The sequence below is a fragment of the Hemicordylus capensis genome, chromosome 4 (genome assembly GCF_027244095.1).
Source record: "Hemicordylus capensis ecotype Gifberg chromosome 4, rHemCap1.1.pri, whole genome shotgun sequence".
In the NCBI taxonomy this organism is placed as follows: domain Eukaryota; kingdom Metazoa; phylum Chordata; class Lepidosauria; order Squamata; family Cordylidae; genus Hemicordylus; species Hemicordylus capensis.
This window is the reverse complement of record NC_069660.1, coordinates 242,482,247-242,509,836: the sequence shown is the minus strand read 5'-3', so window position 1 is coordinate 242,509,836 and position 27,590 is coordinate 242,482,247. Positions and strand designations below refer to the sequence as shown.

General features: G+C 41.0%; 1 protein-coding gene across 5 annotated transcripts in view; it reads right to left on the bottom strand.

The window, feature by feature from the left end:
* Positions 1-27,590, bottom strand: part of MYOM1 (myomesin 1) — a 110,419-nt gene that overhangs the window by 11,589 nt on the left and 71,240 nt on the right. For all 5 annotated transcript variants that reach the window (XM_053243328.1, XM_053243329.1, XM_053243331.1 and 2 more), the window contains 12 exons: positions 24,180-24,316; positions 23,269-23,413; positions 22,092-22,151; positions 21,481-21,548; positions 20,905-21,018; positions 20,038-20,125; positions 18,404-18,442; positions 18,205-18,310; positions 14,046-14,209; positions 13,159-13,195; positions 12,827-12,849; positions 10,639-10,694 (listed from right to left, as the gene is read on the bottom strand). In XM_053243328.1, the coding sequence (XP_053099303.1) occupies positions 10,639-10,694; positions 12,827-12,849; positions 13,159-13,195; positions 14,046-14,209; positions 18,205-18,310; positions 18,404-18,442; positions 20,038-20,125; positions 20,905-21,018; positions 21,481-21,548; positions 22,092-22,151; positions 23,269-23,413; positions 24,180-24,316 (1,037 nt within the window). The remainder of the gene's footprint in view (positions 1-10,638; positions 10,695-12,826; positions 12,850-13,158; positions 13,196-14,045; positions 14,210-18,204; positions 18,311-18,403; positions 18,443-20,037; positions 20,126-20,904; positions 21,019-21,480; positions 21,549-22,091; positions 22,152-23,268; positions 23,414-24,179; positions 24,317-27,590) is intronic.

Here is a 27,590-nt window from a genome sequence, read left to right as displayed (position 1 = left end):
AGTCTCAGGATGGAATGAAAGTCTCTAAACACACATTTATTCATCTTTTTAACTAGACATGGTTTTAAATTGTTTTAAGGTTTCAATTTCTTTCTATTTTGTTTTATGTTGCTGTAAACCACCCAGAAATGGAAGTTTGGGGTGGTGTACCACCTAATGGCGCAGCAGGGAAGCAACCTGCCTAGAGAACAGGAGCTGTTGATTCAAATCCACGCTGGTGTGTTTCCCAGAATATGGGAAGCTCTTATACTGGGCAGCAGCGATATAGGAAGATGCTGAAAGGCATCATCTCATACTGCACAGGAGAAGACAATGGTAAACCACTCCTGTATTCTAGCAAGAAAATCACATGGCTCTGTGGTCGCCAGGAGTCAACACCGACTTGATGGCACAACCCAACAAATATAATAAATTTTTAAAATAAAATAAATAACCCTAGCAGTTTCATTGGACTAGGTTGTGGTTTTACAACTTTCTGTTAAAGCTAACATCTAATTGCCTTGCTTTTAATATTAAATCAATACTTTTTTTCTCAGGGACAGTTTCTAGGCTCTACTGCTGTCACACACCATGGTTATATGAAGATACCATGGTTATATGTGAGGGAGCAAATATGGATCAGATGGGAAAGGTAGTACCATCATGATCCATTCATTAAATAGGCAAACTTTCTGCTGAAAGCTAGCTACATCAGGGGGGAAAGACCATTACATGACCTAGTTTTCAAAGTTCCTTTAATGCACTTCTTTCTATCAGTGCCTCCCCAGAAATAGACTTTTGTAAAATATCCAGACATGTGTGCTTTCAGAATATCACCAGTTTCAACACAAAGGATTAACTTAGTTCATAAATCTATATATTTATTTCTCCTAGGCGTACCTGTTGCTAATCCCATGTGTGACAGCTCTTGTGAGAGTTTGCAAGCAGCTGCCGATTAGCAATGGGTCGGGGGAGAAAATCAGGATGCCGGCCACCAGTGGGCAGCCAGCTGGCCAGTGGGAGAAGGCAGCAGCAGCCCGGCCCAGCCGCCAGGAGCAGGTGGCGGTGGGCTGGGCTGGCCGCCGGGAATTGGCAGGCGGGTGGGAGGAGGTGATGGGCCAGCTTTCTGGCCGGCCCGCCAGCCAGAAAGCGCAGGGTGGCAGAATAAGTGGGCTGATGCTGCCAGTGGGTGGCTGGCCAGCTTGCCGGTGGGAGCAAGCAGTGGCAGGCCAGCCCGGTTGCTGGGAACTAGCTGCTGGGAGGAAGGGAGAGAGGAGGTGGCGGGGCAGCTTTCCGGCTGGTCTACCAGCCAAAACCACAGGTGGGCGGGGAAGAAACAGGCTGCTCCTGCCACAGCAGGTGGCTGGGGGCAGTAGGCGGCGGGCCGGCCTGGCCACTGAACAAGCAAAACATGGTCGATAGAAAATTAACTCTGGAGTTGTAGTTCAGTGATGAGAATATTAGGTGCACTAAAGTGATCAATTGCTAGCTGCTTTGTTCCTAAGAAAATCAAGGCACTGGTGGATTCCTCAATCCTGTCTTATAAATTACAGAGGCTTGCATCCAAAGTTCCAGCAGGACTCCTTGCTATGGAAGAAGCTCTTCCCATCAGAGGAAGGGAACCTTTGGACTCAATCCATATCATTCCTTCAGTCATAATGACATGAAATTAAGTGCCAATCACAACATCACAGATCAAATATCAAAACAAAACAAACTAACCTCAAGATCACTCTGCAGGCCACACTAACATTCATGTTCTTATAAACAAACATTATGCTTGTTTTAGACTAATGAAGCTAAGAAATATTGCCATGAAATTAGGTGCCAATCACAATACAGTTCACATATGTATATATAAACAAATTATTCCCAAGGTCAGTCTGCAGATCACACTAACATTGATGTTCATATAAACAAATATGATGTTTGTTTAGACTAATACAACTAAGGAATTTTATGAGAAAATTCAGTCTTTTATACATGTTTAACACTACAGGAGTCCTTTCTTGTATTATATTGTAGGATTCTGAGTGACACGTATTTTTGTCTGTGCAACGTAATCAGATGCTGGTTCTGTAAACTCAACTACATAAATCAGTAAATCTGAAAAAAGAAACATGTGAATAGTTTGTGATAAGATCCATGGTATGTTATTTTGTAAAGATCACTGTTGCTTTGTTTTCCTCATATTTGACACCACCATGGTGAAAAGAGATTGGTGGAAGCCAAGTGCAAGATAATGCTTTTTTGCATTTTTTCCATGAGGAGCAATGTTGCAGGAACCTTCAAACAAGGAGGAGTAAAAATACCAAAGGGTTATAAAAGTGCAAAAAATAAGAATCCACCATTCAAAATTAAGAAGAGTTATGACTTTATGGGGACCCCTCCCCCCGATTTGTTTTTCTCTGAAGAAAAGGAAAGACAATGGAGATGCAGCTCCACAGGAGTATTTAGAAAAAGTTATCAGTCTGGCACAAAGGAATCCAAATCTGTATTGGTTGTAACAAAGCGTTTCTTCGACATAGTCTCTGTCTTTTACACTGATGGGCTTTGCACCTGCGCAAAGACCTCATCGGGATCTACCAAGTTCTATCTCCTGCTTTTTGGCAGGAACCCTGCCCCCAGCTGCTATATGTGGCTGCGCCTCTCCTCATCCCCTCAGTCTTCGTTGTCTGCTTCGTTGTCTCAGTCTTCGTTGTCTTCATTGTCTCAGTAGATTGCTGGCTCCACAGCAAGTAGAAAGGAAAGCGTTTTTCTTCTATTTGTTGTTTCTCCTGCTTCCCCTTTCACATCTTTTTATCTCTTTCTTTATTTTTCACATAGTTGCATTTTTTCTTGGCATTTTCCTTTTGTCAGTGCCTTCTCCCTGCCTTCTTTCGTGAGAGGCTTCGCTCCCAGACGGGACAGAGCCTGGTGGCCTTGGGCCCTGTGTTTTTCTATGCCAGGGACAACAAACTTTAAAAAGTGTGCCCACTGTGAGTCTAAGATCCCTTCCCCCAATACTCATACCAAGTGTCTCGTTTGTTTGGGGGAATCCCACATTGTCGAGAACTGCTCTCACTGCCAGAGGCTTCGAAAACAGGCTCGAAAAATAGGGCTTCTCGCCTGCGCACAGCTCTGTGGGAATTAGCCCTCCGTTCTTCAGAGGCCTTGTCATTGAAGCGTACTTTGAAAATGGTGTCTTCAGCTTCCACATAGTGGCCGGAATCTTCTCCTCAGGCGCCACTGCAGTCTGACGTGGCCTCGGTGACTCCCTCGATACCGGTATCGGAAGTGACTGAGTTGGTGGTTTCCTCTGCACCTTTCAGCTCAGTACCCACGTCTGTTCCGTTGTCCTTGATATCAACATGTCCTCTGGTCTCCTCTGATCCACTTAAGAAGAAGAAAAAGAAAGTTCATCAAGGGTCTCCATTACCTGCGGGTCAACATCTGCCACCAATTCCCAAGAAGAAGAAACCCTTCCAGTGGTGCCTTCAGAGGAGCCCAAGAAGAAGTTTAAACTTCCTTCCTGAACTGAGGCGCCCGTTGATGCCACCCTGCTTGAGCAGTCGGTACCAAAGGACAATGTCTCGCCTCAGCAAAAGGCTTCACCTTCTCTCATACCCGAACTGGACAACGACGCCCCTGAAGGAGAAGATGGCCCTGATTATGGCATTTCTGACTATGAAGTTTCTTCTCCGGAGGAAGAGGAACCACTCATCTTGGCTCTCTCAGCAACATTCCCCGCCCTTCGGGTGTGCCCTCTCTCAGGATCAAGAAGATGGTTGGGACACAGGGGATCGTTCCTGGCAGCGTAGATATGGGAGAGACCAGGACAGTTATGATTGCTCCCTCATGGATCAATACCGAGATTCTCCAGGGAGCTCTCTCTATGCTGATGGCCCTGATTCACCCTTCTGCAGTGATTGACATCAGGAGGAAGCTGCTTATAGATGGCTTCAGTCACATTATCATACGGAGTTTGATAAGTTCAGGTCCGGACACTGGTACCATGAGGACTCTTATGATTGGTCTCGGAAGACTACCGATCCTTTCAACGAAGCCCTTCTTGTTCGCAGAGCAGACCTCAATCCCGAACACCGCCAGGGGACTGGTGAGGGCAGGATCGTGCAAAACCTCCCTTGGAAAGTACGCTCCAACCACTAAGTTGGGCTACCAGGCCAATAAGCCTTCCTTCCAGAAACAGAGAGAGTCCACCTTTCAGAAGAAACAATGAACACTGAAAATTTTGAACTTGCTTGGCCCCCTTTGCCAAGGCTTGGGAAAAGGTGACTGCGGACCAGTGGGTTCTTACCATTATACTCATAGGTTTTGCTCTAGATTTCCTTCATATGCCCCTCTCTTTGGGGATAGTGGTCACACTTTCCAGCCCAGCTCTCAGAGAGGAAGTCTCCGCCCTTCTCTTGAAAGATGCAATAGAAAGGGTTGCCAACGAGAACGCTCCCAGATTCTATTCCCGTTATTTTTTAGTTCTGAAGCCAGACAGCGGACTACACCCCATATTGGATCTCAGGGAGCTCAACAAATACATAGTTTACAAGACATTCTGCATGCTCTCCGTATCTACTATCCTAGCCCTCCTAGATCGGGGCATGTGGATGGTGTCCTTGGGCCTGCAAGTTGCATATTATCATGTCTCGATTTGCCCACAACAACACCACTTCCTGAGATTCAAGATAGGAGGGAACTCCTATCAATTCAAGGCTCTGCCCTTTGGGCTGACAGCTCCCAGGGTTTTTACAAAATGCTTGGCCCTGGTGGTGGCTTTCCTACAAGAACAGGGAGTCCAGATACTGCCCTATCTAACTGATTGGCTTCTTGTGAGTGGTTCCAGAGAGAACACTTTAAGGTCTTTCCAACTTACCATAGATACTCTGGAAGCTCTAGGCCTACAAATCAATTTCGAGAAGTGCCAACTATGCCTGGCCAGAAGGATTTAGTTCGTGGGGCTGGTGTTCAATACCCAACTGGAAAGGGTCTTTCTGCTGGAGAGCCGTTTAAGAACAATTGTGGAGTCTTTGTGTTGGGCAGGCCACAGACCACCTGTGCCATTCAATGCCTTCTGGGCCACATGGCGGCAACCACCTATGTTCTGCCTCTTGCACGTCTCAGGATGCATGTTCTGCAGAGATGGTTTCTCAATGTGTTCGACCCTCTTCGAGACTCTCAATCCACTTGCCTAACCCCTTTTCCAAGGGTGTGCGAAGATGTGTTGTGGTGGACCAAAATAACATCTCGCTTTCGGTGTGTCCTTCCATCAACCCCTTCCAGTATTCATAATTACTACTGACACATCAGAGCTCAGTTGGGGTGCACATATGGATCAATATTGTTTCAGTGGGCACTGGACTGTGGAAGAGGTCAGGCGCCATATCAGTTTTCTAGAACTGTTGGCCGTCTTTCGTGCCTTGAAGGATTTTCTCCCTATGATCAAGGGGTGCCCTGTGATGGTCCAGATGGACAACACTACAGCCAAAGCTTATATAAATTGGCAATAAGGCACGGGCCCCAGAGCTCTCCTGTGCCTTTCCATCGACCTGTAGCTTTGGTGAATCCAGCATGCAGTGACACCACATGCAATCCATATTCAAGGAAAAGAGAATGTGCACACGGATGGCTTAAGCCGAATGATGTAGATCTCCCATGAATGGATGTTAGACCGAGACGTACTTCAAGGGATATTTACAGTGTGGGGCACTCTGACTCTAGATGCCTTTGCATCAGAGGACAATGCTCAGTGTGCCCTCTACTGCTCCAGGGGCGGAAAGGGACTGGTTTCCCTAGAGGATGTGTTTGTTCTTGCCTGGAAAACCACTCACATCTATCTCTTTCCTCCAGTTCCGCTCATACCGAGAGTGCTTCAGAAGTTGAGAGCAGAGAACGTCCAGGCCATACTAATAGCACTGTGGTGGCCCAGGAGACTCTGGTTTCCGGTTCTCATGTGCCTGGTGGAGGCGCACATCAGGTTCCCTTATCGGCCTCACCTCCTGTCCCAGCAGGGAGGTCAGTTGTTGTACCCTGAAATTCGGTCCCTTCATCTCGCTGCATGGAAGATTTCGCAGACATTCCCGCAGAACTTACGGAGGTCTTGATTGCAGCTTGGAAACCTTCAACTAGGAAGTCATATGGCTATAAGCGGACTCGTTTTGTGACTTTCACTACTCAACAAAACTTTGAGTTGTCTAACTTGACTGTTCAAAATATTTGTACTTACCTATTGCATTTAAAAGGGTCTGGCCTAAAGCTGTCCTCCCTTCAGGTGCATATAGTGGCCATTGTGGCGTTCTGCCCTGGTCCTGGGAGTTCTTGATTTAAACATCCCTTGGTTAAATGTTTTTTGAACGGGTTGTCCCATTCTCTTCCAGATGATCCTGTTATGGCCCCAGCTTGGGATTTGGCTGTGGTGTTGGCTGGCCTTTTGCACAGACCCTTCGTACCCATGGCCTTAATCGAGCCCTGCCTGCTCACGTGGAAGATGGCCTTTTTGGTGACCATTACTTCAGCCAGAAAGGTGAGCGAGCTCAGAGCGCTAAGGTCTGATCGCCCATATATGCAATTTCACCAGGATAAGGTACTGCTCAGGCCGGATGTTCAATTCCTCCCTAAAGTTGTCTCCACTTTGCATCATTTCCAACCTATTAACTTGCCTGTGTTCTTTAAGGATCCATCCTCCCCAGCAGAGAGCACATTGCATTGTTTACATGTCTGGAGGGCTCTAGCCTTCTATGTTCAAAGGTTAACACAGTGGAGAAAGGCCTCTTCTCTATTTGTTTCTTATGAGGGCCCTCGTAAAGGTGTCCTCACAGTCATTATTCAGATGGATTATTTCAATTATTGAGCTTTGTTATAAATTGGCAAAAAAGCAGTTACTGGGGGTAATAAAAGCTCACTCCTCTAGGTCTGTGGTGGCCTCGGTTGCCTTTGACTGTTCAGTTCCGACTTCACCCCATTCCTTTATGCGGCACTATGCTATTGATTCTAGATCTCATAATGATGCTAAATTTGGCAGAGCCGTACTGCAGTCTATTTTCTCCTAATTGCTCTTATTTGTTTGAATAAAGGAATCTTGTTCACTACCACCTGTGTCTAGCTTCATGCCTATCAACTTCTTCCCTCCTCATTGGGTGCTAGCTTGTTATGTGCCCATCAGTGTAAAAGCCAGAGACCATGTCGAAGAACTACAGGTTGCTTACCTGTAGCTTTGGTTCTTCTAGTGGTCATCTGTCCTTTTACACGCCCTCTCATCCTCCCTGCTGGGGTCTACTGAACGCGGACTCCGTGACTGCGGGGATGAGGAGAGGCGAAGCTGCATATAGTGGCTGGGGGCGGGGTTCCTACCAAAAAGCAGGAGATAGAGCTTGGTAGATCCCGATGAGGTCTTTGTGCAGGTGCAAAACCCATCAATGTAAAAGGACAGATGACCACTAGAAGAACCAAGGTTACAGGCAAGCAACCTGTAGATTGTGTTACGAAGTGTTAAATCAGCCTTGTTAAATCAGACCAAGGTCCACCCAGTCTATTTCCAACAATGGCTGGATGCCTTTGGGAAGCTCAAAAACAGGGCATTAAGCCGATAGCCAGCATATTGTGGCTACTGATTCCTAATCAAGCAAGAAAGTGATCCTGCATTGGTTGATGCTTGTTTCATCATATTTAGCATGTCTTGCAGGAATATGTTTTGCTTTATTTAATTCAGTTTATTATTAACCATCCCCAGCCAGTTCTAAGGACATTAAGTTTGAGTACCAAAATCAGAATAGATAGATTGTGCTTGTTTACATGTATGGTATCCATTTGGAGTCTGTTACAAATCACTCCATACAATGACTATTATGTGGTAAGCCGTTTATGATGAGCCATTCACTGTGAACCTTGGATTATTTATAAAACTTTCCTTTTTGAACATAGGGCTTGCATGGAGAAAACTGCTGTGGTGAACCATTTTACAAAAACAGCTCACCATGTGATAATAGCTGTTGTATATGCATTATATACCCTAATAATATAGACTGTATATTATTTGAAAACACATATTGGTGCCTAGATTATATGGTTATGATTAAGAGACATGTTTTGGGTGGTATACAAATATGTTAAATAAATAAATACATAAAATAAAATAAACAATAACCTTCTAATAAAATAGCTTTATTCTGGGTTAGCAAAACTCCTAAAATATAACTGCAATTAGAGAAAGGCAGCATTTCAACTTGAGTTTTTCACTAGCCAGGAAAAATGTGTTTCTAATTTTCTGGCTGCATAAAAGCTCCCTTTCTGAAGTCTTGAATGCCAAAAGCCAGGCTGGAGTGAATTTTTATTACCCACTTATAGAGTATAGAGAACACTGTTTCATTATGTAAGTGCTAGCATAACCAGAATGAGGCCAGCAAGGTAATGTATAAAACCATATAGCACTGATGGGAGGAGGGCCAATTAGTATACATCAGGCTGTGTCAGTTCTGAGCATTTCTTGTCCCCCACAATTCTGCTCTAGAATCATGATCAATGAACTGATGAGGTCCAAACTAGAAATGACACTGTTAATCTGTGATCAGATCTCCTGGCATTTTTTGCTGACTCAAAAGCAGCAAAAGGAGAGAATAGTGATTACCTGTGGTCTTGCAGGAAACAGGGGTCCTCATCCCACCCCCATGCCATTTCCCTGATTTAGATTGCCATTAAAGCTGCTAGTAGCCACAGTAACGGGAAAAGACAGATAGGACACAAAACATGATGCTTTAAAAGTTGCTGCTTCTAACCAGGTTTATTTCTCTGCTACTCACACAGGCCCAGAAATTACTCTGGAAGCTAACTCCAGCTCATGAGCATCTAGGGGGAAGGAGCAAGAGGGGACAATTACTCTCAGTCCTCCAGATTGAGCCAGTCCCATTGAATTTAATAGGGCTTACTTACTCCCAGGTAAGTAAGTATAGAATTGCAGCCTTTGCCACCCTTTTCCACCAGAAAAATCCCTGCAGACACTCATGCCCAACTTTGTGCATTTCTTCTGTTTCTAACACGGGCTGTAGCTTAAAAGCAAAACCTAGTTCATAATGTGTGTATAGCTAGCTAGACATAAATTCTATCAAGTGCCTATTATGACACATTTCAAGCAATGACGATGTGCTTATGTTGCAAGAGAAAATAGATACATATTCAGCAGGCGTTCTTCTGCTTTCCTCACAATATGTCTTGCTGTGCCTTAACTTCAACTTCCTATGATCAGCAACACTGGGCAACGATCCAAGATTGGCAACAGGAAGCCAGTGTTTATAGATCTCATTAAAGCAGCCAATGCAAGGAGAAGGAGAGCCATCTCCTGAGGATGAGGATGTTCAGATATTCCTTTCAGGGCAACTGAAGCGTAACTCTACTGTTGAAATAACAGAACCCAGCAAATTTTGTCTTTATGAAGTCCATAATTTATTATTACAAATTAAAGAGTACTAAACCGTTACTTGTCATTTCACTATTATGCAAAATCATTGTTCATCATTTCTGTATGAGGCCTGAAGCAGACAGTTGTAAAATATTAGCTAAGGCGAGTTAAAGTATATGATGTTGGAATCCAGAATCTTACATAAATCATGCTTACATCTAATTTTGCAAAGGATTCAGTTAAATTAATTGGGATCAGGAGGATTCTATTCTATCTTGAGTAACTGTTTCACCATGAGACTTGCCAACATAGTTAATACCTTGTTGACCAAATTCTTATGTCAATAATTTTGATGTATGGCATTAAATACTAATAAGAGAATATTGATTTCTCTTGAGTTATTTTCATTCTCTCACTGAGTTAGACCATTCCTCCCTGTATGTCTTTGCATAGAATAGAGTGTCTGAGACCTGCAACCAATTGCATTAGAAAACATAGATTTATGCTGATTTAGGCTACAGTTTGAGCATACTTCTTTGGAAGTACATGCCACAGAAATAGATAGAACATACTTTTGTACTAATATGTTTAGAACTGGGATGTCGGTCTTATTGATAGTATTGGGCTAAGGTTCAATTCTGTACATAGTTACTTGGAAATAAATCCCATGGAACCAAATGGAACTTACTTATGAGAAAATATTCATAGGATTGTGCTGCATACCGACTTTTAAAAATTACTCTGGAGTTCTTGGATAAACTAGACTGCATCTCAGGACTGCTTTTTATATCACTTTTTTGAACATCTCAGAACCTGTGCCATATCATGTGTAGTTGACTGTTTGGAAAGGAGAGTTCAAGAGTTCAAGCTAATGTAATGAGTAACCTGGTGCATAAAGCTCAGTTTGTTTTTTAAAATACAGTTATTCATAAGTTTCCCACAGAGATGGAATCATGAACTTTGAGACCCAATCCAGAGAAAAGAACAAAATCAACGGTCTTAAGCAGACTTAGCTCTGTGTTGGCCTGAAATTTAGCTGGCATCCTCTGGCTCTTCCATTTATTGCTTAACAAGTGAATATGCCCTAAATACATAAAGCCATCCTGTTTGGCTCATTGCAGTATTTTCCCCACAGAAAGGATGAATGCTATCTCATTATAAAAGGCAGAGTCTGTAAGTAATTCTGAAACATTCTCATTTTTTGAGAAGGTAGCAATTGCAATTGCTTTTTTAAAAGTTTCAATTAAAGTACAGTACAGTGCAGTGCAGTGCAGTACCTTGCCTTCTTGGATGGTGACAACATCGGGTAGACCTCCAAGCACCCGGGCACGATCTGAAAACAGATCAGAATTTTTTTTTGTTTTATTGTTTGCAAAATAAGCTCTACTTAAGTTTTCATTTTCCCTCTGATGCTTTTATCTTGTTTTTGTTCAAGCTGCCAATGATGGATGCAAACTGAGAATGATAGTCAGGTTTTTTTTGCCCCCCACTGCTTGAAGTTAATGTAATGTCAGATGTCCTGTGTATGTTACATTTCTGGCTACCCATTCAACTGCCTTCTCCACTGATGCAAGATATACATGTTGCAACACCACAAAAAAGAGAGATGAAATTCCGATCCTATATTTAATTATTTATTTAAAAGATTTATACCCCACCCCATCAGGACACTATTGCTTGAGATGGTTCGCAACATTAATTAAAAAAAAAGTTTAAAGTTGGCAATACTATAGTGAAGGCTAGACACATCAGAGTTCTGTTCTTTTGGTGGGGCAGAACTAAATCTTCCATTAAATGGGGTTTCCACCAAAACTGGCTGTTCCATATCTAATTCTCCCCCTTCCCTCTTGCAACATGTAGCAAAACTTACTTAGTCTCCTGATATCACAATGTTATGCGTTTCCTTGCCCGCACTCCACAGCACTGCCTGCCACTCTTGGGGATGAGGAAATACATAACATTGTGACATCAGGACATGGGTTACAACACATTACATAGGGGAAGGAGAGAGAACTTAATATCACCTTTTGAGAACCAGCAGCTTAATCTTTATCATAACATGCTGTTCCAGGCTGTGTCAAAGTACAATTACTTTCAACATACATATCCAGCATGAAGTAATTGCTATAAAAGTACCATTATAAGCCACATGCTATTCCATTTGGTGGGTTGGCTACTAACAATGAATGATTAATGGGCACTTAATGTCAGCTAGGAATGCATCCATCTGCCTGGATGAAGATGAAAGGAAACAGACTTCCAGTTTGAATCTGACCAGAAACATAAGTTTGAGCTTTTGACAGTTGGTTAGCATGCAACAATTTTTGCAGGGCTGCTGTTGCTTGGGGCCATATGGGTAAAGATATTGCTTTAAGACTAGTTCTGCCTCTCTGAATTAGGGGTGTGCATGGAACCAGCTGGTCTGGACCAGTTCAGTCCAGCACTCTCTCAAACCACCCCCCTGGGTTTGGTTCGGGGGGGGGGGCTTTGTGATTTTTTAAAAAATTAAATTTTATAAATTTTGCTTAAGGTGGTGGGTGGGGCTGTCCACGGAGGTTCCCCCTCTCCCCACTGGCCTCTCTTACTGCCCAGACTGGCCCGTTCACCACACGCAGGTGCAGCGGCCTCCAAATGGGCCACCATGCTGGAGGGGGAAGGCCCGAACGGACTGAAGAGCCAGCTCAACAGGCCAATTTGGGCAGTAAGGGAGGCCAGCTGGGAGAGGGGGAACCTTTGCAGGATCCCCAACACCATCACTGCCTTGAGCAACTCTCCCAGACAGGTTAAGTTTTAAAAAAATTATTTTTTAAAAAAATAATGACACACACCCCACCCGAATGGGCGCACGGGTGTGTGTATTGGTCTTGGGTCGGACCAAACAGGGGGTGGTTTGGTTCGACCCCAAACAGTCAAACTGAACCAGTTCAACATCAAACCTGTTTGCACATCACTAGTCTGAATGCCTGCCTCCCCCTCGCTGGTCAATCACAATTTATATATTTTGCATATAACCTTAGTAATATAAGCCCTGCTAACTGAACAAAGAGGCACCTTTCAAAGTGGTGATTCTCTTATATTTGGCAGGGGGAGAGCAACTGTTCCTATCCAAACCCAGCACAGCATCCCTTCAGTGGATGCTGCTGCTGTATACCTTATGTTTCTTCTTGGATTGTGAGCCATTTTAGGACAGAGAACAATCATTATTTATTTATCTCTGTGAACCACTTTGAGAACATTTGTTGAAAAGTGGTATATAATTAATGTAGTAGTAGTAATAGTACTACTACTACTACTACTACTAATAGTACTACTACTACTACTACTCTATTCTCACAAGAAAATTATATATGCTGCTCTGAAACTTCCTACCAGACAGGGATATGAGAAGCAATGCAACACTACATTCTATTGATAACCGAATGCAAACAATAGTAGACCGGCAATGTAAAAAATAGTTTTTCTTACTTTTCTCTGCAATAGCTGCTGCTCTGTAATCAAAAAAGACAAAAAGAAAACTTAGTTTCATTTCATCCTAAAGCAATCACTCTTAGAGCAGGTCTTTAATCAGCTGATCGAAATCTTCTTGCATAATATCTCACTTTGGTGATACAAATTTCTCTTCCTCTGGAATTCCAGCACCAAATCCAGTAATGGATTTCAACAGTAATGTTGAAACTATCTTTGACAGGAAAAGCATTGTATTCTGCATGCTAATAAAAGCCAAACGACGACATAACTTTCTATGGCAAAAGCTCTACTACCTTATTTAAATTGCTTATAGCATGAATGATACTTACTTTAATCTCTGGAATTCAGCAAAGGCTTCATCAAATGCTTTAAAAAAATAGAGCAATATTAGTATTTATGTAGATACTTTGTGGTATTATTTGTATACTTAGTTTGCATAGATTTGGGGCAGATTCAACCATTTTACCATTTTCTAAAAACGATATATCCTACTGTACAGATAATACCTCAGTAGTATCTCAGTAGTAGTACTGTCTGATCTACTGCACAGACAGTAGACTGGGTCATTTTGCAATACATCCTAAGGAATGTTTGTTGTTTCCTCCTAAAGACAGTGCAACTCTGCAACAACAAATCATTGGACTTGCAGGCTTCTTAAAGGCAAGTGGGGCAGAGCTACATGTTTAATGGTAGCATGGAAGAACCAGAAGTCTCTCTAACTAGAAGAAATGAGAAATATCCCACAAAAATGGGTAAACTCAATGGGAAACACCTTTTGTTTTCCATCCAGAAGTGTAATCCTTAACACACCTACTAGGGATTAAGCCCAATTGAGCTCAATGGAACCTTCTTCGAAGTAAACATGCTTAGGATGCACCGTAAAACTGCAAACTTATGCACAATTATGTATGAGTAAGTCCTATTGAACAATGGGAATTCTGAATAAAAATGCATAGGAATGAACAGCAAGGCATGACCAGAACATCATAATTTCAAGTACTGGGAACACTAGCTGATAACCTTGATTGTGAGCTAAAGCAAACAGCTGATAGAATGGGAAACTTGTGAATTTAGAATGGGGAGCTGGAAGTTGCATTGAGAATAACAACATTAGAAGAGTAAATGGTGTTGGGACTACCACTCATAATGACTTTTGCAACAGTTTCATCATTGCCAGGTGATACTGATGGAGATGCAGATGAAGGAATCAATTTACCTTGTCCGGAAAGATCCACCATTCTTGTGTGTCCAGTTTTACCATCAAAGAGCTCCAATATATATTTCCCTTTGTCACTGGGTGTTGGCTCATTGATTTGCAACCAGATTTGCTCCCCAGTAACACCAGTCTTAACTCTTTCTGTATATTTAATTTTGTTATCACTAAAAAAACAACAAAGCAAAATTGTCTTTTTATTTTATTAGAACAAAAAACTACTGAATGGTGTTGTCCCTTTACTCATGCATGTGTTGGAAATTTTAGTAAATATTTTTCAGAAGCATTACACTGGCGAAACATTAAATTGAATTCATTAATCCATTTCTTATTTATTCCTTTTTTACAGAAACATGATTACTATGTGAAACCAACCTAACACTGGGTCAAGATACAACACAAGTTTTAAACAGTGTCTAGTAAAGATTATGTCAAATAACATTTCTGTTCTAGTTCTGCTTTCTTTTACCTAGAGACAATACCATATGCTTCAAATGAATTTTTCTGGGACTACTTCAAAGTATTGTTTTACCGCCTTATAGCACTCCTACCTGTCAAACCTAAACTTCAGCACATATTATTCCCTCACTAGACAATGAACATTAAAGCTAGAGGGATGATTAAAGGTTAGCTTTTAGACTGTGTGCCTAAAGCAAACCAACTGAACTTTGCATAGATACTTCCAACAATGCAGGCTCTACTAAATCTACCTTTCTGTGCACCATATAGATGATAATCATGAGTGGCTATGATGGGTACTTAACATAGAATGCTTGGCACAGGTTTAGCATGGGCTTGCAGCATGGTGCAGATCCTGCACAATGATTGCTTATTAGAACTAAGCCAACACACAGCCTCTCCACACAAAACATGAAGTTGTTTACTGTTGGTCTATCCTACACCTCTCAAATCGATGATTTTCATACTGTAAAGCAAGCAAGAGGGATTTGCAGCCAGTTTTATGTTGCCTGGGTTTGCAATGGAGTTTCAGGCCACTCTTCCAAGGTCAGTGACACTCACATCCACCTAACCTTTTATTCTTAATGAAACATTTTAATTCCCGGAGGTCTTTCAGAATAGTGCTTATGACATAGGATTGGCTCATGTCACTGCAAGTTCTGATTCTATATTTGATCTGCTGCTTTACAATCTGAGATAAGCCAGAGAGCTACCAGTTGACCAACTCTACTTAGTCCTAATTGTGCCTTGAGATGCTCAGGACAGCTTTGTCTTGATTTGGGAGTGTTTGCTTTGACATATTTGGAGAATCTCTGGTGTAGTTTCATCTTCTTTAGTACAATTTGATAAAATGCCAAAGTGTCATATGAGCAAATCTTTATCCTTTCTTTTTCTCATCCCTCACCCTATAGATCTCTCTACTACCCCCTCTTTTCCCACCCCACAGGCCATATTCCCACTTTTCTCTCACATTCCTGCACCAAAACCAGTCACACTTCCTCACTCCATTGGCCACCCTCCCCAGTTTTTCTTTCCTCACTCTTTTCTCTGCTTTTTCATCTCCCTGCTCTATTTTTTTAAAAAAATTATTACTTCAGGCTCTTGGTTATACTCTGTTTCTTTCTTCCCCCCTATTCATCCTAAATGAATTTGGCAGCAATGGCACACAAGTCTTTGCTTTCCCAGCAATCCATACAGTGAGGATGCCTCAGACACACACTGGTGGGCTGTCCAGCATGGCCGGATGGAAAGCTGACATCAACTCTCTTATGCACCTCTGAATTTAGGGGGAGGAGGAGCAATGGAAACACAATGGCACAGACATTCTCCCACCCACTGACTTTTGTGGGCTCTTGGTAGGCCCAAGGTTCCTATTTATTATTATTATTTTATATTATTTTACACAGTCAGACAGGCGTTATTGACTGGTTTGTTTTATCCAGACATCGAGTCCTTCCCAAGGACCTGGGATGCCAGAATTTTATTGTCAATTGTTATAGATATCGTCGCAGAATATAGGCTGTTCCCAGTAAAGCTGCTTTTTGTAATTGGCTGATGGTGATTTCTGTGGCCCCTATGGTGTTGAGGTGCTCTTCAAGGTCTTTTGGAACTGCACCCAGGGCGCCAATTACCACTGGGATTATTTTGGTCTTTTTCTGCCACAGCCTTTCAATTTCAATTTGTAGATCTTTGTATTTGGTGATTTTTTCTATTTCTTTTTCTTCTATTCTGCTATCATCTGGTATTGCTATGTTGATTATTTTAACTTGTTTTTCTTTCTTCTTTACTACAGTTATATCTGGTGTATTGTGTGGCAGATGTTTGTCTGTTTGTAGTCGGAAGTCCCATAATATTTTTACATCTTCATTTTCTACCACTTTTTCAATTTTATGGTCCCACCAATCTTTGGCTACAGGTAGCTTGTATTTTTTGCAGATGTTCCAGTGTATCATCCCTGCTACCTTGCCATGCCTTTGTTTGTTGTCAGTCTGTGCGATCTTTTTACAACAGCTGATTAGGTGGTCCACGGTTTCATCTGCTTCTTTACAAAGGCGGCACTTGCTGTTTGTGGTGGATTTTTTGACTTTTGCTCTTATTGCATTTGTTCTTAGTGCCTGTTCTTGTGCAGCCAGAATTAAACCCTCTGTTTCTTTCTTCAAGTTGCCATTCTTAAGCCATTGCCAGGTCTTGGTGATGTCTGATTTTCCACTTATATTGTACAAATATTGACCATGCAGTGGCTCATTTTTCCATTTTTCTGCTCGCTTCTTGACTTGTTCTTTCTTGTAGGCCTGCGTTGTTTCATTGGTGTTGAATAGTTTCGCGTTATTGACCATTTTAAGTGCATCTTCTTCACTGTCCTTTATATATTCTTCAAGGCCTCTTTTCTCCTCCTCCTCCTCCTCCTATTATTATTATTATTATTTTGTTATTATTATTTATTAATAGTGCATCTCCTTCATGCAGCACCTCTCCTTCCCACACACTGAAGTAACATGAAAAGCCCTGACCAAGAGCCTCCTGTGTTAATGTTAATAACACCAGCACTGCCCTTCCTGGAAGGTAAAGTAAAGTAAGCACAGTTAGAAGACACAATATTGATTCCTCTCACCTGACCCAGATCTTTCCATATTACCCTAATGATGTATTGATGATTACCCTGGAGGAAGTTGTACTGTGGTGGCTCCCACACTGCCAGTAGAACATAAGAAGGGGGACTTAAATGTCCCTTGAAAAAGGCTGGAAAGGACTATGAACAAAAGGTATTAGGAATCTCCCTAGGGGACTTTACTCAACCAGCCTATAGACCTTATGTTGTACACATCTACACTAGCAGACCTCAAACTGCACATGTGTCCATAGATCCCTTCATATATTCCTTCTAGATTGTGTATTGGTCCTAGCAGGTCATTGATTTTATCTGTGTTCACTACTGTTGCAAGCTTTATTGTATAATTGCCATTTTTAAAATAATTATCTTGTTTTAAATTGTTTTAAGATAGCTTTGCACACACTTTGAGTGCTTTTAGTAGAAATTAAAGCTGTATAATATTTTAATATACACATATGACTCCAGTTGGTAATAAGCGATAAAGGGCAATTATCAAAGGAGACTAATCATTTATTTATTATTTTTAACACATTTGGCAACTATGTTATCAAGTGATACTTGCCACTATTACATTTGTTATGTCATGTACCGTATGTGATGCAATCTGCACTGAGCTTTGATCCACAAAGCCTCATCTGTACTTTCCTTTTCTATCACTACAACATAGCAAGAAACAGACCTCTATAAAATTTGTAGCTCCATAACGGGAATGTCGATGTAGTTCAAGAAGATCTAGCACTAGCACTGCCCTAATAAAATATGTGTCAAACTGTCTGATGCTACAACCCCGTGCACACTTGGGGATAAGTGCTTTTGAGAGCAGTGAGATTTATGTCTGAGTAAATATGCATGGGATTGTGCTACATGTGATCTCACCATGGATAATGTGCTGGGCTTTTGGATCTTCAGGGTTGTTTGTGCATATATAACCACTGCATATCTGACCACAAACACAGAGTGGATCAAATGAGTTGGCTGTGTGGGGCTGATACAAAAGCAGCCTGGAGATATGCATCAGTGTAGCTATGTCACTCCTAAATTTAAACATGTGGAATATTTTTGCTGAATATTTTTAAGCACTCACTCACTTACTTGTGTGCCCAGCTCACTCTCAAATCTTCCAAATAGTAGCTAACAAAGGAATACAATCGGATACCCTCTTCTGTGCTCTGGATTTTCAGTTCTGTTGCAGATAGAGCTGAAAATAAAACACATGTTTTTTGTAGCCTAACTTTCATTTATGCAGTGGCACAAATGAGTCATTCATCAAAAGGAGGAATTAAATACTCACCAATCACTTTGCATACTTCCGTCATCAAATCTGCAAAAGCTGTGGAAACAAATCCAGAGACTGAGACTCAGTGTTCCCAGATCAGATGTGTCTAGGTTATGGCTGAAAACTGGCCTAAAGTTCCCTGGCTAATCTGAAGCATTCTGCCAAGTGGATTCTTGTAGGAAATCTAAATTGCTAAATCAAAGAAACTGAAGTTTTAAAAGGTGTTGCAAAATATTCTCAAGGTGTTTGCATGTGCCCTGCCCTCTCTAATTCTAATGTCAATTTAACCCTTTTATTTCTGTTTGATTTTTCTGCTATAAAGGGGGAAATGCCCTTTTATAACACAAATTGGAAATGCGTACATTCTATTATTATTATTTACATTTATATCCCGCTCTTCCTCCAAGGAGCCCAGAGCGGTGTACTACATACTTTAGTTTCTCTTTCACAACAACCCTGTGAAGTAGGTTAGGCTGAGAGAGAAGTGACTGGCCCAGAGTCACCCAGCTAGTTTAATGGCTGAATGGGGATTTGAACTTGGGTCTTCCCGGTCCTAGTCCAGCACTTTAACCACTACACCACGCTGCCCACCCCGGTCTAATGAATGATGTTAATGAACTATATGTGGAGTCTCTTTTGTTCAAAAATTTGAAGTCTTCCAAGGGGCTTCAATTGCTTACAGCAAGCAATTTTAGAGCTATGTGATGTTGCAAAGGATGTTGAAATGTAACGCTTAGACTGCTTACTGACTTTGCCAACTGGAGACTGCAATCTGAGATATGAATCGAAGGGCTCTTGTTATTTTACAAGGACTCCTTTTGAACTGCATGGTTCACGCCTGAGAGTGCCAAAATACCTTGGACAACCCCTGGTTTCCTTCCAGTGACACAATACAAATTTGCAAAATATGAAAGATTCACCAATATGAAGTGCATTTAGATATGAATGTATTAGTTAAGACCATCTAAAAGAACTGTTTTATTGGAATCCTTGATGGTTGAGTCCACAAAACCAACTGCAACATTCCTTCTAAAGTAATAGATCATCATTCACATTGGGTGACTTCACATGTAACATGGCAAGTAAGATTGCCATGAGCCACTGCAGCCCTGGGAATGTGTCCATACCCAACTTCCAGTATCTGGAAGCATATGCCAACATTGGGCACGTTGTCTGGACATGCCAGTATCGGCATATTCCATCCTACCTGCAGTTCCAATCCAGATATCTGTAATCAAATCTAGGCTACAGATGTCAGGTTCAGAACTGCCAGTAAAGTAAAATATGCTCACATTGGCAGGTTTGGACAACGTCTCCAGTGTCAGCATATCCTTCCTGACACTGGAAGTCAAGTCCTGCAAACTCCCAGGGCCGCAGAAGCTCATGGCAACCTTACTTGCCATGTTATGTGTGAAACCACCCTCTGCTGGAACAATGTACTGATGCCATCACTTACAACAGTGTATTCAATTTAAAAAAAATTGCGGTGGGTGCGGTGGGCGAGAGGAGATGTAGTTCCTTATGAATTTAAGGCCATAATTCTATATGCACTTACATGGGAGTAAGTCAAATTGAACATAGTGGGGCTTACTTCTACATAAACAAGCATGTTTATGTGCACTCCACACATTTTAGCACTGCAATCTTACCTGCTTCCACAAGCTTCAATATGCTTTTGTCCTTTCCTCTATCATCTTTCAATATTACTTCATAAATGCCAGCATCTTTCTTAGAAAACTGTGATGAAAATTGTATCCGTTAGAAACAAGTAAAGAAGCATTCTGGACACTGTGTATTACTTATGGTGCTAACAAAAGGAATTGTAAAAAATCAATATACACTTTCATAAGAGTTAGCATTTGTCCATTATTAGTTCTTTAGTACCATAGCACTGAAAACTCACACCTGTGATGTATGGGCAAAACAGTGAGGGTGGAACTAGACATCAGATCAGCAGGAGTTCCAGACTTATTTTTCTGTTGCAAACACAGATAAGAAACTTGGGATGGGGAAGACAAAACATGTAGTTCTACATACAACCCAGCATATTGGCCCTGATGTTCCAGTGCATGTGCATACTGCATAATAAATATATTAGTAGACATCACATCTGATTACTAGATGTGGTTTCCACACCTTTTCTTACATGATAGTGCTGTCCATTTAAGAAACCTGTAACATTCAAAGCAGCCACAGTCAAGGGGGGAAGGAGGAGAGCTGGTCTTGTGGTAGCAAGCACGATTTGTCCCCTTAGCTAAGCAGGGTCTGCCCTGGTTTCATAAGAATGGGAGACTTGATGTGTGAGCACGGTAAGATATTCCCCTCAGGGGATGGAGTCGCTCTGGGAAGATCAGAAGGTTCCAAGTTCCCTCCCTGGCATCTCCAAGATAGGGCTGAGAAAGATTCCTGCCTGCAACCTTGGAGAAGCCGCTACCAGTCTGTGTAGACAATAATGAGCTAGATGGACTGATGGTATGACTTGGTATATGGCAGCTTCCTATGTTCCTATCACTCACCTCTGTTATCAGCAGAGTACATACACCATCCTTGAAGTCATGCTCTTCATCAACCATTATCTCTCTTTCATCTTTGTACCAAACAATGTGTGTTTCCTTCTTAATATTAGCCACCTAAAAAGAAAGTTAGAGTAAGATGGTATTCTTACATATAGAAAATATCTGGGTAGCAAAGTTCCACTAAACCATGCATGGGGTAGAGAAGGATTGTTCAGTCCAATTGCTCTTTCTATTTTTAAACCTACATTTAAGGTGAAAGAACTTAATATTATCAGTTCATTTCATAATGAGCTTTAGTAATATTACAATAATGAAGTTAAGCATTACATCCCTTTAAGAGTAAGTTTTCCCTCCTCCCTTTACCACATTTGCTTTATAAGTACACAATACTATTTCAAAGAACAGAGCAATATTTGTGAAGATAATAATCTGTGACTGCAACCACCAGTAACAAAGCGGATGCAAGAGAAGTATTTTTGGCTCTTTAAATGCACAGGCAGTAGCTGATCACTACCAGACCCTACAGTTACTTTTGTTTGTACTATTATACAGTGTTCAAATACAGCTGTTTCTTACCTTGCATTTCAACAACACATTGCATTCTGGGGCAACTTCCCAACCCAGATACTCAACAAAATGTGGACCTGATTAAAGTGAAATAAAAATAAATAAATGATAGAACAAAACAAAATCACGCATGTGATATTCTATAGCCCTATTCAGGTACACTGCACTGGAGTAAAGCACACCCACTAGTCTCACTCACCCACACTACAATACTCCATGCCCACATTCTCCTGACTGCACATTTCCCAAGTACAGTGTTGGTCTTCAGTGGCAATTGCTGCACCCAGGAGCAGGAATGCTAAAGCTACCCCCATCATGGGGAAAAGTCCTCCCCGGGTACAGTGTTTGCTGTTGCAGTCAAGGAGAGCATGGAAATGGAGCATGCAGGCATAAGGATGTGTGTGTGTGGCAATAGGGTTAGCCAGCACACTCACATTAGCCCTGTACTTCAGATCTATAATGCCTAAACAGGGCTTCTATTTCATAAATATCTTTTTGTCCTCCACATTCTTTTGTGGGGAAAAAATAGGCTAGCATTAATTCCAAAATATACACAAATGAATTACATCAATTAAAATGTTTCTATCATGCTCTGCAATTTGGATGGTGCTATGTGTTACCTTGCTTCCTGAACCATTCTTGCCTCTGGAATTCTGCTTCTTTCTGTAGTTTCTGGAACACTAGGGATTATTAAAAAATTATGTATTTATTTGTTGATTGGTTGATTTATTCATTTATTTATTTACAGCCATCTTTGAAAGACTACTGAATTTGTACAAAGTCAAACATATGCTCCAAATCACCTAAGAACATCCACATACTTAAGCAGACTTTACAAATGGATCACTTGTTGAATCAAGACCGGGGGTGTAAATTGGATACATATCCAGTTAATTAATGCTTTAATGGAATGCACATTCCTGTCCATATTCTGGTTCAACTTTCTGTGTAAATACCTTGTTTAATACAACAATTAACTCATTTGAGAAAAGAGACAAAAAAGAGAAAATGTATGATTTGAAAAGCTGTACACTGTTGATGCTAAGTACACATTAAATTGAAATAGTTACAAATATGAATTATCATTAAAGAGATAATGTTTTGATTATTTTCAGAGGGTCACATCTGAAGTCTAAACTGATGATCTACTTAACAATTATTTGAATTAGTAAATTTAAATCACACAGTGCTATCACAGGTGATAGCAGATATGTGCTGTGTGCTATCACAGGTAATAGCAGCCATTATAGAAATACTATGGTTGGACTCCAAAACTACTTCAGGAGCACCCAATTGTTTCATTCCCAACAGGCTTTCTAACTTTGTAAAACTTACAACAGCTGATGCCCATGCTTTCAAATTTCTCTAAACATGAGCATGTTTTCCTGCTTAACATGGGGGCTGCTGTTCAAAGAACACATGTCCCACTGGACATGCAGAATCAAGTGTATGAATCTTTGGATCTAGGTCTAAAAATAGCTTTGTCTAGAACTTATAAAATGTAGGGTTTGTTTTTGTTGTTAATGAGACTTTCTGCAAGCAATTCATTGATATGCTATCCCCAAGAAACTTTTGAGCATCACCCATATTGGTGTATAGTCCGTTCCTCTATAGATTCAGGCAATTCACCTTCCAACTTGTAACAGTTTCCAAACACTATGATACCATTATAATAACCTTATAAAGTATGTTAACTATATTATCCTGATTTTTGATATGGAAACTGAGCGCTCAAACCAATCAGAACCAGCAACCATGCCTTCTATTTGCTAAAAAAAAACCCACAAAAGATCTTACCATCACCAATAAGAACAAGACTGGACTGGTTGGTTGCTTTTCCATCCTGAAGTTGAAAGGTATAAGTGCCTTCATCCTCATCTTCAAGTCTATCCATTACCATTTCAATCAGACCACTATTATGGTCAATCTTCATCTTATATTTCTTCAAGAACAAACATAAAAGTAAGCAGTCTTCCCAGGTTCAAAAGTATAATGTGCCCTAAGTCTACCAATGTTTTGACAAAAGCTTAGAAGCTACCCTAGAATACTGAGGTATAGACAGACAGATATAATTTTAAATGATGAACCCACTTTGAGGTACACTCACTGCATTGTGAGCACATGAACAACGTTCTCTCCCAGGCCTGAGATCAGGGGAAATCTGGTTTTCCAATTTTCAGCAAAAGCAGCTTTCCACAATAACAACAGACAGACCATTGTGTCAGTCAATTAACTACTTCCCCATTCCTCAGAGCAAAGATGTATGCAGCACTGACTGGATGGCCCTTTTGTTGAACACGAAGGCATTTATTTTGCCCTCTTAGAGCAGTTTTTAAGAATGCAAAAATGATGTGATTTTTAAAAACAAAGTATCAAATGTTAGGGCAGATAAACATGCAAGGCAAAAACAAAGCAGACAGCTCAGCTGAAGCATGGAACCAGGGAAGAATGAAAAAGAAGAAACACTCAATATTAACATCAGAATTTGTTGAATCAGAGAAGCAAAGGTGGTGTGGCAAGGACTGGGAGAAGCAGAATTCACTCCGTATCAGTGAAATACACACCTACATCTACTTCCAGAGATGACATATGCTCCCTTAGATATTTTTCTTCTATAGTATTTAACAATATGACATTTTTAAAGAAATGTTATATGCATTGAAATAGTAGCAACAAATCACTCAGACTACAAGCAGCCATTAACTCACCTCTCCATTAACAATTTCCTTGTCATTAAATACAAAGTTGACTTTAGCACTGCCAGATAGTTTCTCAGCCTGCAGCCAGAATCGCACCTGTCCCTTCTCCAGAATTTCAACTGCCAATTCAGACTTAAGGGGGACAGCTGCAAAAGAGAAAGCAAGACTTGAGGATTCTTTCAGAGTGTTTCAACAAGCTTACTGGATGAATGTTCTACTGACAGCATTTAGCATATTTTAGAATACCTGCTTTTTAAAAAATGCAGAGCAACTAAAGGCCTACAAGGATGCTTTATATGAGTGGTTTTGTAATATGGAGTAATTGCTATATCCAAGTGTGAGTGAAGGGTGTGAGTGAAGGATAAAGATGGCCAATGTGCCATGGATTTACCAGCAAATAGCTTCCACAATCATAAGAGAAAATACAGGCCTAATCTGCAACATGCCTAATCTCAGATAGTTTGCTGACAAGCCTTGCAAATTCATGCAGAATACTATGTTCACAGATACAAAACTTTTATTCCCCACCCCCCAAGGAAGTTATGAATTTTGTAATGTATTCTCAACTTTTGTTCTGTTACTTAAAAGGTTTTTGCTCTCTAGGACAGAGCTCTTCATTGCAAATCCAGGAGGAGCCAGTGACAGCTCGCATTGACCCTGAGAACAGCGCACTGTTTAATTGTTTATTAAGCCTATGAGGACCTTCAGCCAAAGTCAAATACTCTGTACACCTTCTTCACACCGTGAGGAGGTGACCATTCTTACCATGCAATGCTACACTTTGCCCAGTGCAGGTAGTGCTCCTTTAAGGGAAATGGAATCTTACTGAGTCTTTCCCAGAATTTCACCAGTAGAGCTCTGTGTGTGCCTTCCAAGATGGCAGTGGAGCTGTTTTTGTTTGGTCATTGACCGTAAATAAATTAAACTTTAAAAAATGGAGCTGTTTCTCTTAAAGAGCAAAGTGCAGTACTATAAAGAGGTCAGTGTGGAATGGCTCTCACATTGAAGGGTTGTTTGTTTTTGTTTTTTTGCCAATGTAGTTGTTGCTTGAAATACAGTGAAGGTCTCTGGTCTAGGAGATGTAAGGTTTGTGTTAATATCAGCTATCCTCCCACTCTTTTGGCTCACAATAATACTTTTGCTGAATTTTTCTCTACAAGTTTTTGTAGAGAAATATTTTGTACAAAGAATATTTCTCTGGGTAAAGCCCCAGCCATAACTTTGTAGGATATTCAGAGCCCAGCAAGGACTCATTGGTGCCATTATCAATCCAGCTAGATCTCAATCAGCATATAATCATATCAATTTATCCTGATCCAGGCCAAGCCAGGGCCTCTACTAAGACAGTGATCTAGGAGGGACATGGACCTAGGACAGCTCAAAGGGGAAAGAGGGTCAGGACCTCAGATAGCTTTGAGCAGGAACTCAAGAGGATTCAGTACAACAAACATGAAATGGATGTTGCTCTAGTAGTGGATGCTTGGAGCTGATTGCTGGTTTTTATATATGCTGCCAAGAAGAGTGGATTGGCCCCTTCCCTTCCCTGGGGATAGTTCCATGTCCCTTGGCTGATTTTCTAAGCACAGGCTCCAGCAGCATTAGGGGACTTCTACCTGACCTGGCAGGTCCCTGACAGATTCCTCTGAGTCAGAGAATGAAGAAAGGGCCATGTCCTTGGGTCATAGTGGGAGTACTATTGACTGGTTCCCCTGGTTTTCATGCTATTGGAGGAATCCCAGTAATGTGGAGTCACCCAGGGTCTGGGTCATAGGGCTTCCTATCCTGTTTCATCCTCTGAACTGTCTGCCTCATTCCCCAAGGGTCATGACAAAAGATCATACAGAAATTTCATCTAGGTGCTAGTTAGTTAACAGTATCCATTCATAAAGACAAATATCTATAGCTCTCTCGCTCTCTTTTTTACTAGGGTTGCATTGTTTTGGAATCATTCCAGATGCATTTACATTTCCTTCTGATGTACAATGTTCCAGCTCACAACATAATCTATTCCATTCATAGTTCTATATATCATGGCATACAAAATGTAACCCGGATAGAATTTGATGCTTAATTTTATTGCAAGTTTTTAGTGGGATCCAAGAGGAATTTGTTATTCAGAAGCAGCTCAGAGTAAACAGATTAAATCCCCAAATTTAGATTCTACTTGGCATCCTATCTCCCTGGAAACAGGGAAGCACAAGCTGGAGAATCTGTCATAGCCTGCTTCCAAAACATCCAAAGGAGTCTGGGAAGTAGGACATTGGCAGATGATTGTTTAACTTTCTCCTCTCTTCCTTGTGATCTTTTACAGCTGGAACATGAACCATAAAATCACCTGAATCTTAATGTGTGGCTTGGCTTCAAATAAGGCTACTAAATCAAATAAACACAGTTCATGAGATAAAGGAGAGAAGAGGTAAGCTTTCCAGAGAGAACGCAAGAAACTCTGCTCTTTCACCAATTTTGAAATGCTGCTGTGAAAAAGCGATGACTTATTATTTTAATATTTTAAAATAAGTAGGAGATTATCTGATGACCTTACCTAACTACTAAACCCAAACAAGATGGATGCCACACGTGTTAGTGCTTATATCAGCACGTGGGTGTAAAAGAAGGTATTGTGCTGTACCACTTTTGTCTTACTGTCAAGTCTCTGGCAATTTTAGGCTTTTGTATGTAATTAGCTGTGAATATTTTAGCCTAAAATAACACAGAAAGCAAGCATAAGGCCAAAGGAGAGGATCAAAAGGGTTAGAATGACTTCAAACCATTCATTGTTGTATTGGGAAATTTTCATGGGAACTCTTCCACTTCAAGCTGGAAATATTTTTTGGTGGGGGACAGATTTCCCCCACACAAAAGTAAGCATGAGGTGGCTCCATGGAATTCCCCCCCCCCAAAAAAAAATTAGGTCATGCAGACAGGAAGGCTCACATTGTTGTCCCAATATGCCAGACAGGGACAAGCATGGATTCTGATTAGGTTTGCAGATCCACTTTCTGATAATTTAATCCCTGAAAACAAGCCCCCAATGATTTCTTATATTTACTTTAGGAATTTTAAACCACTCTTCAGCAACCATTTTTAAAGTGGTGTACAGTATCAAATTTCAAAGCAAAATAATAAAAGACAAAGTACAAGTTAATAATCTTTTTTAAAAATGATAAAAGCAGCACAATGGAGATAATCATCTCCCAAACAGTCCAGTGGAACAGGACTGCCAAGTGCAGACTAAGACAGTCCTGTTCTGCTGAGCTGCTTAGGAGATAATGATAGGTTTTTAGCTGTTTTAGCATGTATTTTGTGGGTTTTAAAAAAAATTTTTGCTTTGAAATTTCGTATTGTGCACCACTTTATGAAAGGCGTTGAAAAACATAGTTTAAAATTCCTAAAGCAAATATAAGGAATCATCTGGTCTAC